The 18,556-nt window shown below is 38.9% G+C and overlaps 3 protein-coding genes across 3 annotated transcripts; 1 reads left to right on the forward strand and 2 right to left on the reverse strand.

The window, feature by feature from the left end:
- Nucleotides 1–224: 224 nt before the first annotated feature.
- LOC118830034 (olfactory receptor 11H4-like) lies at nucleotides 225–1,205 on the reverse strand. The gene has a single exon (XM_036736905.1). The coding sequence runs from the start codon at nucleotides 1,203–1,205 to the stop codon at nucleotides 225–227; it is 981 nt and encodes a 326-aa protein (XP_036592800.1).
- An 8,318-nt stretch (nucleotides 1,206–9,523) lies between these two features.
- On the forward strand, nucleotides 9,524–10,044 carry LOC118829069 (40S ribosomal protein S10). Its single transcript, XM_036736008.1, has one exon. It carries the CDS (start codon nucleotides 9,547–9,549, stop codon nucleotides 10,042–10,044), a length of 498 nt encoding a protein of 165 aa, XP_036591903.1. The 5' UTR covers nucleotides 9,524–9,546.
- Nucleotides 10,045–14,461: 4,417 nt separating this feature from the next.
- Nucleotides 14,462–17,857, reverse strand: LOC118829316 (olfactory receptor 11H6-like). The gene is made up of 2 exons (XM_036736331.1): nucleotides 17,833–17,857; nucleotides 14,462–15,414 (listed from the first exon to the last, which is right to left on the reverse strand). Exons 1-2 carry the CDS (start codon nucleotides 17,855–17,857, stop codon nucleotides 14,462–14,464), a joined length of 978 nt encoding a protein of 325 aa, XP_036592226.1.
- Nucleotides 17,858–18,556: the final 699 nt, after the last annotated feature.

Consider the following 18,556-nt stretch of genomic DNA (forward strand, 5'->3'; position numbering starts at 1 on the left):
TTCACATTTCAAGAATAATTATGACATTGGATGTTGAAATTCAGTAAGTTGAGGTTCAATTACATTGAAGAGAGAATTAAAAGGTGGTAATTATCTCAGAGAAAACTCCTCATCTTTACCTCCTTAAAGTGAAAATTGGAGCACTATTAGAAAAAGTGATCATTCTACTAACTGACTTCATTAGAAAATAAAGACATGGAGTGTCTTAATCAAAAAAAGGTTACTCATGAACTTTGGCTACTTCTCATGCTGCACAAGACTGCTCTTAGGGCACATTTCATGTCCTTGTTGCGAAGACTATAGATTAGGGGATTTAAGAATGGAGTCATTACTGAGTACACCAAAGTGACAATTTTTTGCATCAAAGTTGGGATGCCATATGTTGGGCTCACATACATCACCATGACTGTCCCATAGAACAGAGACACTACCATCAGGTGAGACCCGCATGTAGAGAAGGCCTTATGTCGGCCAGCTGCTGAAGGCACCTGAAACACGGCTCTAAGCACTAAAGTATAAGATGTGAAAATGTATGTAATGGAGAGAAAAAGGACAAGGGAGCTCTGGGTATAGAAAATTAGCTCAGTGATAGGGGCTGAGACACAGGACAGGGCTATCAGTGGGTCCATGTCACACAAAAAGTGATCTATGATGTTGGAACCACAGTAGGGCAGTTGGGAGATTAAGAAAATGAGAACTGGGTAGCCAAGGAAGCCGACCAACCAACAGAGAGACACTAGGGTGGCACAATGCCTCCCAGTCATGATGGTTGGGTAGTGCAGTGGGCAGCAGATAGCCAGATACCTATCATAAGCCATCACTGCTAGGAAAAGACATTCAGTTGTACCAAGGGAGAAGAAGAAATAAAACTGTAGGAAGCATCCAGAGAAGGAGATTGCTTTGGTCTTGGAGAGAAAGTTGGCCAACATATTGGGAACAGTGGAAGAAACATACCAAATCTCAAGAAAGGAAAAGTTGCCTAGGAGAGTGTACATGGGAGTATGGATTCGCTGGTCCCATATTACTGCACAGATGATGGCTCCATTACCAAGAAGAGTCAGGATGTAGATGACCAAAAGCAGTGAGAAGAGGACAAGCTGTGTCTCCCAGGACCCAGGGAAGCCTAGGAGGACAAACTCAGTCACAGTGGTTGCTCTTGACCTGTTCATGTGTCTCAGAACTGTGGAGAAGACAAAGATAATCATGATAGATAATACTTTTGTAGAGATTCTGAAACTTTTCTTGGAATAAGGAGCTTGCCTCAGAGAGTTCGAGGGAGGCAATGTGGGATAGTGGAAAGAGGACTGAACTTGAAGGACTGAACTTGAAATCATGAAACCCAAGTTTCAATCACAGCGCTTCCAGTTCCTTGCTGTGTGATTTTGGACAAGTTGCTTAATTTCTCTGAGTCTCAGTTTTCTCATCTGTAAAAAGGAAGGGGTTGTACTAGATGATTTCTAAGGTCAACACTGGATGACTTCCAAATCTAGATCTATGGTTCATTGCTCTATGCAGGGGAAACACACAAATCATTCTGAGACTAGTTTGGGGGCAAAATTTGCCTTGTTCTAAATGAGCTCTGGGGCCCTGAGATTCAATGTGACGTGATTTGTAATGGCATGCTCCTTGAATTTCCTAGAACATTAGAATTAATCCAGTGTAATTTCCTTATCCTTTGAAGCTAAAGAGACATTTGAAGCTAAATTGAACCAATGATACCTAACAGTTTAACTTTTTCCTTGGGCTTTCAGTGCATGGATAGAAATCACTTGTCACTTTCGTCATCTTTGCATATCAAAGACAAAGCCACGGGTATAGAATTAATTTCTCTTTAAATTGTCCTTTTTCTGACTTATGGTTAAAAACAAAGATCTGTTCTGTAGCTTTTGTTTCATCCTTGAATAGCATTCACTTGTTTCTTTACAAAATGCCCTTCCATATAATTAGACACAATCTGATTTTTCTTTTGAAATATCTCCCACAAGTTACCAGGAAGGGAAATAACATTAGTATTTAAAGGCTCAGCATATTCTCCAGCATTCATCATTTTGTGGGGTATCCTATGAATACAGACAAGCATAGCTAGAAACCAATTTTCTTTTCATGAATTTCAATGCCATCTTAAAAAAAGATATGGGACCTGTTTTAGTAAGATGTAGAACAGGTGTACTACGATTTAAATGGGTGCAGGATGCACCTTCCAGCCCCCCAAATAACCACACTATATACAATTTCACCACTATAGCTTTATTCCTAGGGTTTTATACTCTTTTCCAACTTCGAGTCTTTTTTTTTAATGCATATTCTGGAAGGTAGATGGGTTGGTTTCACTTTGAGCCATTATCTGTGAATACCTTAATTATCAGGAAGCACTTTAGCAGAGATTGGTTCATTCATTCATTCATTGATAAACACTTGAGGAAACCTTTAGGAGAAGGAGAAGAACTAGGATGGAATTAGGGAAGGTATGAACTTAGCTGTCTTCACATTTTTTCCTAGTATCATTTAATATCTGTTGTCCTTTGTATGTGGATATAGTGACTCAACCATCCTATAAGGTACATTTTGAGTTGTTTTGCCAGTAGTGGTGAGGAGTTTATGGTGATCCATCTCCTCACTTATTCAGTCTGCTCAATGACCAAATGAATATTTTTGGAGAACAGTTTGTGGGGATATGGGATCAATTTATAGCCATAGATAGAATTAAACTGATTTGCTCATATGGTAATAGGACTTTACTATGATTTTGGCTTTATTATAATAACACTTTGCAACCTTGTGAAAAAGTTTGGGCAGCTATTATAAGCCCTGTTTTAGAGATGAATAAACTGAGGCTCATGGCTAGTAAGGGTCAGGGCTAACACTTGAGCACAGGGCTTCTGACAAATCCAGCACTCAAATTTCACTCCGTCACAACCTCTCAAATCAACTGAGCTGGCCAGTCACCCATAGGCAATACAATGTTGACTCGTCCTTGAAAGCTTCCTTTTAAACCCTACTCTTTTCACCTGCTGAACTGCACTTCATATTTTGAAAAATACCTGCATACTTATTCATGTTCTAGAAAAGCTAAAACCAAAAATAAAAACAGGGCATTGGAAATATGGATTCAAGTGTCATTGTTCTGCTACTTATCAGTATTAATTTTCACATTGTTAACAAAATCCACAGAGAAGAACTTTCTTCAGGTTCAAATTTTCCCCATAGGAACTGCACACTAAGGTTAATTTCAATATGAAAGTATAATTCATTCTTTTGAGCATTGAAGGCAAACTCAAGTTTCATTTACAGATACATATACTTTGAGAATTTATCATTTTTGTGCTGTATACTATGGACAGAGCCAACTATAGCTAGAAACCAATTTTCTTTCCATGAATTTCTATGCCATCAAAACTTAAGTTTTGTCAACAGGTACAATTTTTTTTGAGAACATGGATGACTGTAAATTTAAACCATAAGAGCTAAATTTATTCCCTGAAAATAAAGTTACATTAGCTATTTAAATGGTTGATTGGGCTGACTGGACACTATACACTCTCCTGAAAAAGATTAGTCATTTTAAAAAAATGATAAAATTCATAAAGTACAGAATTCAGAGCCTATAAATTGAGGCTGAAAGGTCTCAATTTGAGTTTGTCAAATACATGGATCTTGCTTTTTGTCATGGAGATTAACGAACTAAAACTTTATTAATCAAGGAAGAAAAAAAAGAACTTGAAAAGGGAACGCTGACATCTAGGAAGGAAGATGTGGGTTCTCCCATTAGTTCCATATTGGTGGTCAGCGTGATGGGGAATCTTGAAGAGAAAATGAATTTCTAAATAACTCAAGTCTAAGCAATATCTGGTTTCCCAAGCAAAAATTAGTTTATAGATTACAAAGTAGGAATCGGTGATACAGAGAGAAGATACTGCTTGTGGTGCTTCTCGGGAACAGAGACCAAAGTGTAGTCTCATGGACTTTGACCTAGAATCACATGAAAGTTGAGCAATGAAAATGCTTTGTGTTGATAAGAACATCAGTATCTTTAGGGACATGGAAAAGAAGGATAAATGAATGGTACTTACAATCTCAAATCACAAAGCATGAATCCCCTCCTCCTCCTCCACTGAACCCTGTGCAATATTTGTTAGTATTCAGGTTGATTGGTTTAAATTTCCTTTTTATCATCTCTCTTGTCCACTTCAGATGGAGGTAAAAATGAGCAATAAGTAAGACAAAAGATACACAACAGTAGAGAAGAGGATCCAGGTTTCATATTCTGTAGGAATTGCCAGAAGTGCTGACACTTTCTGGGAATATACTTGGGTGTTTAAGAATGTAGTATTTCTTCTTCTCCCCCACCCCTAGTCATATGAATATCATTTCTCAAGCTTTCAGAGTCAATGAATGACTTCTGTAAGGCAAAAAGAACAACTCCTCCACCTGTTTCTGCTTTTGACTACAAGGAAATGAACAGTATCTCACTCCAAGATCAACTAAGAGTGATTGTTTGATTGTTCTATCATTCAATATTCTTTTCCAGTTATACCATGAACTGGATACATACAAGTGCCAAAAAGTGAACGGATTTCTCAGAAGAGGGCACAATATTCACAAGCTCATAGAATGTTAGGGATAGAGTAGACTTCAGAGATCATCCAATATAACTTCTTATTTTTATAGGTAAGGAAAACAAGAAGTAAGAAAATTACTTGGGTGGGGGTGGAGGGGTGGAGAGGGGAATCACAAAGAAAGTTTGCAGCAAAGCCAGGATTAGAACTAGATCTTCTATCTTCTAGTCTGTCAGTCTTTCCAAATCACCATAGTGCCTTTTTGAGTTCTTTTCAGATGATTCATAGTGATCAGACTGGAGCAGGTACATGGCAGCAGTCATAGTATTAAGGCTTAGCACCTCTTTCTTATCCCTAGTGATGGTGGTACAGATTCACCCCATGGGGAGAGTGAATGTTTAGTGAAATCTCAGTCACAAGGTCTCTAGCCTTGGTGACTCCAAAGAAAAAGCACTGTTGGAGAGGATCATACGTCATTAATTTTATTCCATCTGCACCTGGATAGTCCAAAGGCTTGCTTCCTAGGAATTTCTTTAGTCTCTAGAATAGCATAAAGCACTCAAGCTCTGTTTAACTCCAGTAATTGCTGTGAAATCTCAGGCTTCTCCTTGGTGGGTTCTGTATTTTTGCCATTTTCCCCTCCAGGGACCATCTTCTCTCCTGCCCATGGGTCTTCCCATAGTCTGTGTAGATTGGCCCCCAGGGTTTGGCTTGAATGAAGGAGAAAGAGAAGAGAAACCAGAACAAATACCAGGTAGATTTTGGGAGACCTTCCATTTGTGATGAGATTACATTGTTCTTAGAAGTCACTTTCAATGTATCTGTATCTCTTTTACATATATCACCATCACCATCACTATCTACATCTACATGTATTTCTATCTATATATCTAATAATTATTAAAAATGCCTAGCACTTACATAACACCTACTATGTGCTAGGCACTGTTCTAAACATTTTTATAAATATTATTTCATCTTTTAACATTTAATGACAACTCTGGGAGGTAGGTGCTATTTTTATCTCCATTTTATACCTGAGGAAATTGAGGCAAACAGAGTTTAAATGATTGTTCAGGGTCACAGAGCTAGGAAGTGTCTGCACCTGGATTTGGACTCAGGTCTTCTTTGCTTTAGTGCCAGCTCTTTATCCACTATGCCACCTAGTTGTCATCTATAACATCTATACCTACACTTATGAATATATCTATATGAATACTTATATCTATATTAGCTATATCATTAATACTTACATCTAGATCTTGACTATATCTATACTTACATCCATTTCCATTTCTCTCTCTTCCTTCCTCTCTCCTCTCCTCCCTCCCTCCCTCTCTTCTTATCTATTTCTCTCTTTCCCTTCTTCTCCTCACCCTTCAATCTGGATGTAGGATTTTATCACTTCGGGAAACTCCCAGGTGAGGAATCTGAAGGGGGGAAAATCCTTCTACCCATAATTATTTTTATTTTTAAGTCATTTTCCAGTCATGTCTGACTTGTCCTGACCCCTTTTTGGATTTTCTTGGTAGAGTCTTTACAGATATGGACAATGGAGGCATCCTGGATCTCTTGGGGAATAACCTCCTGTTGCCATATAACTTAGTCAGTTTCTGAATGAGCAGTGGACTCCCTGTCTTGTAGATCTTTTCTGGGATGAAATCAGTGCCAGGTTCATTGCCATACAAGAGGAGCCTGGTGACATTCAATTCCTCTTTGAAGTTTGTTTAGAGAGGGATGGACTTGAACCTGTGGTATATGATTAATGGCTTCAACATTGATTGATGGCTGCCTGTTGACAACACTTCGGCTCATCTCTCCAGTATCATGTCCTTATCAATGATCAGTGTCGCTCTATCAGCCACATCAACTGAATAGTTGAGATGTGCCAGAGGTCTTTTTTCCCATAAATAGTCTTCAGAACATTGTAGAAGTACTTTGGATTGTTACTATCGGTGTAAAATTGAGTGTCATCTACTTTATTACTGAGCCAAGAATCCTGCATCTCTCTTAGCTTCACTTGCACTTTACTTTTGATGGACTTAAATGCTCCCTTCTTAAAAATGGATGAACTATCCTGCTTGTAAATCTTGTGGAGTTCTTGTTTTTCATTTAGCAGCTACTGAATTTCCCCATCATTTTCATCAAACCAATCTTGCTGTTTGTGAGTGCTCTGGCCCAGATGAGCAAATTCTGAAAGCTGCCCACTCCATTTCTGCTCCACTTTTTCTAACTGTGTGCTGACTCAGCTTTCTCTCAAATTCAGCAATAAACTTCGTGCATGGAGAAGCACTCTTATCTGTTGATGTCAAGTCTCCTGACAGTTGTGTTGCCTTGGAGCTGCTGCTTTTGTCAAATGCAAATATTTAGCTTGGAGAGGATAAGTGTATAATTGATCCAGCACTCTTTGCCACACATTGCCTTCATCACTCTCACATTCTACCTGTCTCTTCTTTTTACAGTGACGTAGTCTATTAAATGCCAGCGCTTACTGAGAGGGTGAATCCATGACATTTTTGGGTGTGGTTTAGTAAGTAAAAGACAATGTTGGTGACGAGGGCATGAGACACACAAGTCTTCAGTAGTAAGTGACCATTGTCATTGCTGTTTCTGACTGTTCTCTCAAGGACTCTTTGCCATGTCTGATAGTCTGTGCCTATTCTGGCATTAAAGTCAGCCAGAATTATAAGCTTGTTCTCTTTTAGCACACTGATGATGAAGGTCCCTATGTCCTCATAAAATTTTTCTTTGACTCATGAGGGTTTGTCATGGAGAGAGCATACACACTGATGATGGTGGTGTTGCAGTTTCCTGCAAGTAGAAGTCAAATTATCATGAACCTGTCATTCATTTTTTTGGGAGGCATGTAACCTTGCTGATTAGATTAGAGATCTGATTGTGAAGTCTGTTCCAGCTTCATGGAGCTCCTCATCACAGTGGCCACTCCAGCTTCAACTTCAGTAAGGTGGCTTTCATTTGTCAGCCTTGTTTCACTGCTATTTAGATGTGGTACCTGCTGAGTTCTCTCACAGCAGGAACAATTTGTCGTATAGGTCTACTGGATTTCATTTTGTCCATGAACATGTGCACCCCACCCCATTAGTAAGCATGATCTGGAAGAAGATCCAGCAGAAGTGTATGAGGAATGGGCAGCCAGGAAGAATAGGATAGAGTAACCATGAGATAAGAGATTGATCGACAATGCAACAACTACAAAGAGTTCAAGAAGGATGAAAATTTAGAAAAGGTCATTAGATTTGGAAATGGAAGCATCAACCATAGATGGTCTTCTCAAGAAATTCAGCCACAAAAGGAAAAAAGAGATATGGACTAGGTAGATCAAGTGAGGATTTTTTGAGGATAGAAAAGATAGGAGCATGTATGAACATGGAAAAGAAGCAGCAGATAGGGAAATATGGAAGGTAAATGTGAAACTAAGGATGATAGAGCAGACAATCTGCTGGAGAAGACAGGATGAAATGGAATCACTTGTACATATGGAGGGGTTGGCCTCGTCAAGGAGAAGGACTGCTTCTTCATGTGAGATGGGTGATAAATGAGATAGATAGTGGCAGAAGACGTCTGTGTGATGTGGATTGCGGAGGAAGGGAGAGGAGAGAGCTCTTCAGGAATGGCCTCAATAGTTTTAGTGAAATAATAAGTGAATAATAAGTGAATAATAAGTGAAATAAGTTTTAGTGAAATTTAGTGACTCCCTCAGCTGAGGGAGTCAGGGGAAGGCTTGAGGAGAGACGAAAAGTTTTGAAAAAGCCACTGTGGCAAGTGGTATGGTGAATATATTAGGAGGATTACACCCAATTTTTAAAACCAGGTTTAGTTGAGATGAAACTGGGGAGTCTACTTCATGCCTCCTTAAGAGGTTACAATGTCCTCATATGATGCGAGACCACATCTTTCAGCTCGTCTTAGGACTCTAGAGGGTCTGGTCTCCATGTCCCTAGAAGATTCAACAAGTTGGTTAGGAATTTCTCTCCATTACATAATAGCTATTTTGATTTGATTAGCGTTAGCTAGTTACTTGGGATTAGTTTAGCCAGTTATTCTGTGTTGAATGAATGAACAATAACGAATTTATACAAAACTTGCTATGTGCCAGGACTGTGTTAAATTCTGGGAACAAAAACAAGAAACTTTTATCCTAATAAGGGAAGTGAAAATATCCAGGAAGTAGAGTTTTGAAGTGGGAGAGTAGGAAAATTGATTGGTACATCCTTTTTGGGAATGGCAGTGCTGATTTGACTAGTGTTTACAGAATTAGAGGTGGAAGGCAGGGAGCGCACGTATGCCTAACCTGACTGCTTTAGGGACAGACAGTCAAGAGCAAAAACTAATTTCCATTATGTTTTGTAATCAACATAACATTGATCTAGGAAAAATAAACAGGTTTTTCCATGATAAATATTTGAATTTAATTTCAAATAATGTTATTTAGTTATTCCATTTATAGATTTGGTGTAAAAGAAGGGTCCTATTATAAGGAATCATAGACTATCCACAAGACACTCAATACAATGAGAATTTCCAAATTTAGGAAGCATCAATGATTTTTAATATGATATGGATGATGGAAGGAAAATTATCCTAAACAAAGTAGATTTTCAATTAAGTTTTTCAAAAAGATTTAACTATATTCCCTAAAATATAGAGAACAAATAGCACATCCAAATGAAAAAAAAGCTAATTATTTTAGAACTAATAACACATCATTTAAAAAGATATAGCAATGCTATTGTTAGATCTATTTCTCAGAAAACATCAAAAAAGGGAAAAGTACCTTTTCGTACAAAAATATTTTTAACAACTCTTTTTGTGGTTACTAAAAATTGGAAATCAAAGGGCTGCCCATGAATTGGGGAATGGCTAAAGAGTGGTATATAATTGTGATAGAAGATTATTGTGCTATAAGAAATGACAAGCAGGCCTTTCTAGCCCGGGCTCCATCTAGAGCAGCACCCGCCGCACCGCCGAGATGTTGATGCCCAAGAAGAACCGAATTGCCATCTATGAACTCCTTTTTAAGGAGGGAGTGATGGTAGCCAAGAAGGATGTCCACATGCCAAAGCACCCCGAGCTGGCTGACAAGAATGTGCCCAATCTCCATGTCATGAAGGCCATGCAGTCTCTAAAGTCTCGTGGCTATGTTAAGGAGCAGTTTGCATGGAGGCATTTCTACTGGTACCTCACCAATGAGGGCATTCAGTACCTCCGGGATTACCTTCACCTGCCCCCTGAGATTGTGCCTGCCACACTCCGAAGAAGTCGTCCTGAGACAGGAAGGCCAAGGCCCAAAGGTCTGGAGGGCGAGCGACCTGCCCGGCTTACTCGGGGTGAAGCTGACAGAGACACATACAGACGAAGTGCTGCTCCTCCTGGTGCTGACAAGAAGGCTGAGGCCGGGGCTGGGTCAGCAACAGAATTCCAATTTAGAGGTGGATTTGGTCGTGGACGTGGTCAACCCCCTCAATAGAAACTGTAGAGATATGTTTCATATTCAATAAAATTTGGGAAAAAACATTAAAAAAAAAAAAAAAGAAATGACAAGCAGGATGATTTCAGAAAAACCTGGAAAGATGAATTGATGTGAAGTGAGCAGAACCAGGAGAATGTTGTACACAGTAACAGCAATAGTGTACAATGAAGAACTGTGGACAACAGCTATTTTCAGCAATAGAATGATCCAAGACAATCAAAAAGGACTAATGATGAAACATACTAACAGCCTCTAGAGAAAGAAATGATACTGTCTGAATACATACTGAAGAATGCTATATTTTCCTTCCTTCCTTCCTTCCTTCCTTCCTTCCTTCCTTCCTTCCTTCCTTCCTCCCTCCCTCCCTCCTTCTCTTTCTTTCTTTCATCCTTTCACTCTCTTTCATTCTTTTTTTAAATTTGAGTCTTCTCATACAAAATGACTAATACGGAAATTTTTTACGTGACTACACGTGTATAAATTATATATGACTGCTTACTGTCTCAGGGAGGAGTGAAGGAAGTTAGGGAGTGAAGGATAGAATTTAGACCTAAAAACTTAAAAAACCCCAAAATGTAAAAATTGTTTTTAACATGTAACTGGAGAAAAACTATATATAGAGGCAGCAATCATAAATAAACAAAATAAAATATTAAAAAATCATAAATAAAAAAATTCATAGTGAATCAGAATTCTGTCCACCGAGGCAGAAAGAGAATCTAGTTGTTGAGTTGAGTATGTCAAAGAAACAAATGCACTGAAGACTTATTTTGGAGGAAGGCAAAGAAGAAACTGGAAGGATTATTTTAAGTATCTCTCAACTAAACTATAAACTTTTTGAAAGCAAGAACCATGCTTTATCCAAATTTTGTATCCCCACCAGTGCCTTGCACAGTGCTCTGTGTCCAAGTAGGGGGATAGTTATTGGACCTGTGATTTCATTGGCTTAGGGAACTCCAGGGTAAGGAAACCCCCTCTAATTAATGCCCCATAATCCCCCATAGAGGGGATTTCTTCCTCTGCAATTTATACTCTGAGGGAGTTGCCTAGATCACTGAAATATTAATTTCTTTGCCCAGTGTCACACACCCAGGGTATATCAGAGGTAGGACTTGAACCCAGCTCTTATTGGCCTCAAGGTTGGCTTTCTGTCCGCTATGTCACATTGCCTCTGCACAGAAGTAAATGCTTAGTAAATGGGGGTGGGGATTGAATGAGGGAAGAGAACGAGCTTGTATTAATCACCTACTATGTGGTAGCACTATGCTAAGCACTTTATGAATATTATTTCATTTGATTTTGATAAACCTATGAGGTAGGTGCTTTGTTGTTGTTGTTCAGTCATGTCCAACTCTTTGTGACACTGTGGACCATAGTGTCCACAGAATTTTGTTGACAAAGATACTGTAGTGGTTTCCCATTTCCTTCTGCAGTGGATTAAGGCAAACAGAGGTGAAGTGACTTACCCAGGATCACATAAGTAGTAAATATCTGAGGCCAGATTTGAACTCAGGTCTTCCTGACTCCAGTGTTCTACCCACTAAACCACCTAGCTGCCTCCTGGTGCTACTATTATCTCCATTTTATACTGAGGGAACTGAGTCAGACAAAAGTCAAATGACTTGCCCAGGGTCACACAGATAGTGAAATGTCTGAGGCCAGATTTTTATTCAGGTCTTCCTGATTCTGCGCCACCTAGCTGCCACTGTTGAATGAAAGAAAAGGAGAACAAAAAGGAAGGAAGAAAGAAAGAATGGAAGAAAGAAACGAAAGAAAGAAAGAAAAAGCAAGCAAACAAGAAAGAATACGTGAATTAGATGGTCCTAAGAAATTAAGATCTCATTGTCACTACTGGTTGTCAGGGTAATGAAGAATCATGAAAAGAAAAGTAGTTTCTAAGCATCTCAGACCTAACTTCTATTATTCATCTTTGTAAGCTAAAAATTCTAGTTTCTACTTTGCAATCTAGAAGTCAGGGAGATCTAGCTCAACCTTGGGGCTGCCGATTATGAAAGCAGTAATAGAAAGCAGAAGCCCAGACTCACAGATCAGAATCCAGAATCCAGAAACTTGGCATCATCTCTCTGTTTTTTTCTTCTGGATAATGTACCAATCTAGTTGATGTGATTAACAATTTTAGGAAATAATTATTCTTTGGGTAAGAGCAAAGGATAAAATGAAATCTCCTGTCATTTCTCTTTTTAAACCATAAAAAGCTATTTAGATGCAAGCTATAGCTGTGAATGTATAAATAAGCAGTGGATTGGCTACAGGGTGGGTGGTTGGAGGGGAGAAGAGAGGTGACCCTCAGAAATCCATGAGCTAGACACCAGTTTTGAAGAACGAAGAGCTCAAAGCATTCTGTAGGAAACCTTGTCACCTCCCTGGCACCTCTCATTTATTATTTAGCAGGTTTTGAATCTGCACTGTTGTGCTGAATGGCACCTGAATATCCTCAGAGAGCTAATACATAGTATTGAGCCCTCACAGGTAGTGTATCAATTCCCCAGTAGATAAGAACCCCAACAGTGCTTTAGTTCTTTCTAAAGGGGCAGAGAATAATGGCTTTACAGAACAGCCTCCTTTGAAGTGCTGGCTAATGGCAAGTGCACAGAAGCAGTAATTATACTGGTTGGCATGAGCTTCCTGCTCCCTTCTAACTCTCCCTCTGTGCTCCCTCCCACCTCTCCTTGCCTTCATGCTATGATGAGATTTCTTTGCTGAGCCTGGAGACAAGGTCAGGTAGCAAATGTCAGCTGCAAGATTCTCCCTTTTATAGTTCCTGATTGGAAAATACTGTGGAAAAATATTACATGTAGGTTATTTCTTATACTCTTGTTTTAAGGGATTCTGGGCCCTGTTCCCTAGGAGTATGGTACTTTGCATGAATCCAATTTATGTGTCATATAAATGAATATTGTTAATTCCTAGGTTTCTCTTCAGTAGGTTTAGTGGGTATACTGCATTTCCACTGGGGTTGTATTCTTTCTTTTTTATATTTTCAGATTTATTATTTATTTTAAGGTCTTTTCTTTTTAAATTTTGAGTTCCAAATTATCTCTCTCCCTCCCACTTCCTCCCTCACTGAGAAGGCAAGCAATATGATATCAATTATACATGTGAAATCATGCAAAAACATATTTCCATATCAGCCATATTACAAAGAAAGGAAGAGAAATAAAGTGAGAAAATTATGCTTAAATTTTCACTCAGAGTTCATCAGTTCTCTCCGTGGAGGTAGATAGCATTTTTTCATCATGATGCCTTTGAAACTATCTTGGATCCTTGTATTGATTAGAGTAGCCAAGTCTGTCACAGTTGATCATCATTACAACATTGCTGTTACCGTACACAATGATCTCCTTATTCTCACTTCATTTATGGCTGTTCATATAGTTCTGACCATGTTTTTCTGAAATTATGCCCCTCATCCTTTCTTTTCTTCTTCTTTTTCCTTCCTTCCTTCCTTCCTTCCTTCCTTCCTTCCTTCCTTCCTTCCTTCCTTTCTTTGTTTCCACAGTGACATCATGAGATGTGGCATGGCATAGTGGATAGCAAACTACATTTTTTAACATTTAATTTTTATCTTATTTTTTTCTCAATTACATGTAAACAAAATTTTTTAACATTTGTTTTTTTAAAGTTTGAGTTCTGTATTCTCTCTCTCTCTCTCTCTCTCTCTCTCTCTCTCTCTCTCTCTCTCTCTCTCCTTCTTGGGAAAGCAGCAAATTGGATATAGATTATAGATGGATAATCATGCGAAACATTTCCATAGTAGCTATGTTACAAAATAAGATGTAGACACCAAACCCCAAGAAGAGCAAATAAAGTTAAAAAGGTATGTTTTAATCTGCTTTAGGGTTCCACCAGTTCTTTCTCTGGATATGAATAACACTTTTTCATCTTAAGTTCTTTAGAATTGTCTTGGATCATTGTATTGCTGAGAATAGCTAAATCATTTGCAGTTGATCACTGCACAATCTTGTTGTTACTTTGTTCAGTGTTTTCCTAGTTCTGCTCATTTCACTTTTCATTAGTTCATGCAAGCCTTTCCAGGCTTTCCTGAAAGCATCCTGCTCATCATTTCTTATAGCACAATAGTATTCCATCCTAATCATATCCCACAACTTGTCCAGCCATTTCCCAATTGATTGGCATTTTCACAATTTCCAATTCTTTGCTACCACAAAAGGAGTTGCTATAAATATTTGTTGTCCACATAGGTCCTTTTCCTCTTTTAAAATCTCTTTTGGGACTTTGTGGAAGCATGAGATGAAAAAGGTCACACAGGATGAAAAGGTATCAATGTGTTGCAGAATTCAGTGGTAGAGGAATTATGAGACCTCAGATCCTTCAAAGTATTGAAGGAGAGCCAAAGAGCAATATCATAGTCATCTTACTTTTCAAATAATTCTCATGAACTCTGGTTAATTTTCAATCCTCCTAGGACTTTCCTCAGGGCATTTTTCATATCCTTGTTGCGTAGACTGTAGATTAGGGGATTTAAGAGGGGAGTTACTACTGAGTACATCAATGTGACAATCTTCTGCATTCCAGCTGGATTCCCAGATGTTGGGCTGACATACATCACCATAAGGGTGCCATAGAATAGAGACACAACCACAAGATGGGATCCACATGTGGAGAAGGCTTTATGTCGGCCAGCACCAGAGGGAACACGCAACACAGCTCTTAGGACCAGGGTGTAGGATCCAAGGATGGAGAGGAAGGGTCCAAAGATAATCATGGAATTGAAAGTGTAGCAGATGAGTTTAATTTTAGGAGCAGGAACACAGATGAGTGCAAATAGTGGGCCTGGGTCACAGACAAAGTGATCAATGACGTTAGGGCCACAGAAGGGCAACTGAGATATAAGAATAATAGGAACTGGGTAACAAAGAAATCCACTAATCCAACAGGCAGATATCAGGGTGGCACAAAACCGTCCTGTCATGATGGTGGGATAGTGTAGTGGATGGCAGATGGCTAGGTACCGATCATATGCCATGACTGATAGGAAGAAACACTCTGTAGTCCCCAGGGAGAAAAAGAAATAGAACTGCAAGAAGCATCCAGAGAAGGAGATGGTCTTGGTCTTGGATAGAAAGTTGGCCAACATGTTGGGAACAGTAGAAGAAACATACCATATTTCAAGGAAAGCAAAGTTCCCCAAGAGGATGTACATGGGTGTGTGGAGCTGCTTGTCCCATTTCACTGCACAGACAATGGCTCCATTCCCCAACAAAGTCAGCGTGTATACCACTAAGATCAAGGAGAAGAAGAGATTCTGCATTTCCCTGTCACCAGAAAAACCCAGGAGGACAAATTCAGTCACAGTGTGTGTGATTGACCTGTTAGGCTCCAAAACTGTGGATGAGACAAGACAAAAATGACACAAACTATCTTGTTTCTGAGTAAGCATGCTAAGAAGAAAGTTTAAATTTCAGTGGACAGCATGCTGGTCCATTCTGAAACTAGATGTCTTGTCCTAGTGGAGAAAATAGTATGCGAATTAAAGAGGTTTCTGCTTAATCTGAAGGTAAACTGTATCACAAATTAATTCCTGAATAGTGTCAGTTTTGTTTGTACTCTGGGGGAACACATATAATACTCACACTTCTGGAAGTCTTTCTACAAGTGTATGTGCCCTATCAGAACACAGTGTGCACATAGAAGGACATACACACAGTTACCTAAGACCACCAGAGTCTACAGAATCACAGATTGATAGCTACAAGGGACCTTTGAAGTCATCTAATGCAATGATCTCATCTTTTTTCAGCTAGGGAACCTGAGTGAGGGAGTGACTAGGTGGGATTTAAGTGACTTGTCCAAAGATAGATGGGCAGTAACTAGCATAGCCAGTATTCAAACCCAGGTCTTCTCACCCCAAATCCAGCCCTCCTTCCATGGTCATGGTTCCTGAAGAATCTTCACTGTCTCTTTATTTTGCATGGCAATAATCTATACTCACATATTGATAGGGGCTAGTCTCTGCAACACTAGTCCTTTTATTACAGTTTCTGCTGCTTAAATGTTATGGGTGATTAAAGCTTCAGTGCAGAAGGAAATACTTGTGCCTTCGTCTAGGGAAACAGTTCTACCTGCTTGCTTTCTATCTTGGAGGGCTTGCTATATTGGCTATGGTATCTGTGGTAACATTAGTTTGAAACAAAGACTGTTTCTTTCTGTGTGACTCCTGTTTCTCTAAATCTTAGTAAGATTTATTTTTTAATGTCAATATGCCCCATAAATGGGTAAAAGTGTGCCTTATTTCCTCTTAGTTTGAAGCAAGACAGATCTCGAAGTTGAAATCACAGTGACTTTTGTTGTAGCTAATGTTACTTACATTAACATAGTTACCTTTCCGCTAGCACAATCTTTGAATGTGAAAGAACTTAAATGTCGTCATCTTCAGATGAACCTATTCATGATATTTTGTTAAAACTAGAGATAACCGTACTGTAACTCTTGTTTTAGCCATTAAAATTGATTACATATCTTTTCATTTTTCTTAACCACTAATTCATTCATAATTTGTTGTTTGTCCTTCATTTTTGAAGAGATTCAATGACATCATGTGGTGATGTTTTGACTTGAGTGTGAATTGGATTTAAGTGAGGCAGAGTTGTGCAAAGTCATGAGCCTCACTCTCCCTGAGTTTTCAAAGTCCAGTGGTGGGACAAAAGTCAAAATGAGCAGCCAGATCCCATGATGGAGTGAATGACCTTGGGGTCTATGTTGTCTGACCAAACTCTAAGTGCCCCACAGTGCCTGCTTCAGCCTCCTTCATGGCCGTTGGAATAAATTGTTCTCATCCCATCCATTCTGCTAGAGAAAGCCTTCACATGCTTGTGGTAGACATCCCCTTAACTCATTGGCAGGTCTGAAGTTTGTCAGTTGCCCTCATCCTGGTTTAGCCCTTCTGTGGGGATGGTTTACTGAGGTGTGGCCTATTTGCATGCTACTGTCTTCGAGTTCTAAGTGAGAGTTGGATGAAGGAGGACGCCCTGAAAAGGGTTTGGTAGGCCCTTAAACCAGAGGTGCTAATCTTCCCTGAATTCCCCATACACCCCCACTCCTTTTTCACTTGAATAATGAAACAAGAGAAAGAAGATTTTTTAATAAGCCCAAATAAGTAGCACTCACAGGGTGCAAAGCACTCTAGCATTGCAGAAGACATACGGGTTAGCAAAGACAGTCCCTGACTGCATGAAGGTTACAAAAATAGAAATGACCAGATCTGCAAGGGTGAGGAGTACAGTTTAAAAATATCTGAAAAGATTTTTTTTAAATAATGCAAAGAAATCAGAACCCATGGAGGAAAATACATACTAAGCACAAACATGGAAAATGACAGGTGTATAGTAATGAATGTATCATAGAATCACAAATTGGAGGGTTGGAAGAGACCTCAGTATCCATCTAGCACAACCCATGTCGCTGTTGTTATTGTTTGTCCTTCCTCTCGAAGAGGACCATGAAATTGGCATTAAAACAATCTCCACTCTAACCTACCTAGCAAGTGATCAGCCAGACTCTCCCTGAAGATCTCCAAGGCGGTGGAGAGAAAAATTGTTTTCATGTTAGAGGGAATGACTGCTAAGATATTTCAGATATTTTATATGTTGCAATTAATTTATTCTACTGTAGTCACAAGAAAGAGCAAGATTACAAGTTTTTGATATTTAACATTGTTTACAACAAAGCAATAAAACATATTGATTAATCTCACACTAAATCCAGGCAAAATAACAGGTTGTTTTGGATAACATGCTCACTTACTGAAATTCATCCTTTTGTCCTCCATAAAGTCTGTAGAGAGGAAGGGTTGTACTATTCTGTAGTTGTTTTAATCTGGAGCAAACACAGAAAATAATATTTTCAAGACAAGAGTAAATTTTTGAAATCATGCTAAATATTAGACTTTTTTCAATGAAAAGAATACATGGCTCAGTTGATATGGTTTTCATGGCAGTGGAAAATTTTCCCATATATTTAATTCAAATGTGTCTAACATATGGAAGAGATACTATGTTTAAACAGGCAGTGGAATGTTAGTGAAGTGTGTGTGTGTGTGTGTGTGTGTGTGTGTGTGTGTGGTGACTAATGAAGACAATTACTGGGCTAACAGAGCATTTCCAGGTGCAGAAAGAAACCTTTTCTAGAACTTTTTTTTTTTAGGGTAACAGTATGCTCAAAGTGCATTGGGACACCCTGCCTCCTCTCCTAGAGAAGTTAAAAATTCCTTCCCACCCCTAAAAGAGTGTGTTGTAAACATTGTTGTTACTTAACGACAATCACAGGTTTGTCATCCATGGAGCCAGGAAGAGAAACTGGGCCTTCTTCCCCAGGAACTGGAACTTGTTAGTCTGCGAATCTTATCTTCTCACCTGGTTAGTATGATAGAATCATGAAAAATTAGATCTGGAAAGGACCTTAGAAATCTGAACTAAATGAAACACTGACAATCTCAACCCTAAAACTTAATGCTATGTCAATTCTATTA

This window comes from Trichosurus vulpecula, chromosome 8, assembly GCF_011100635.1.
Source record: "Trichosurus vulpecula isolate mTriVul1 chromosome 8, mTriVul1.pri, whole genome shotgun sequence".
Lineage (NCBI taxonomy): Eukaryota > Metazoa > Chordata > Mammalia > Diprotodontia > Phalangeridae > Trichosurus > Trichosurus vulpecula.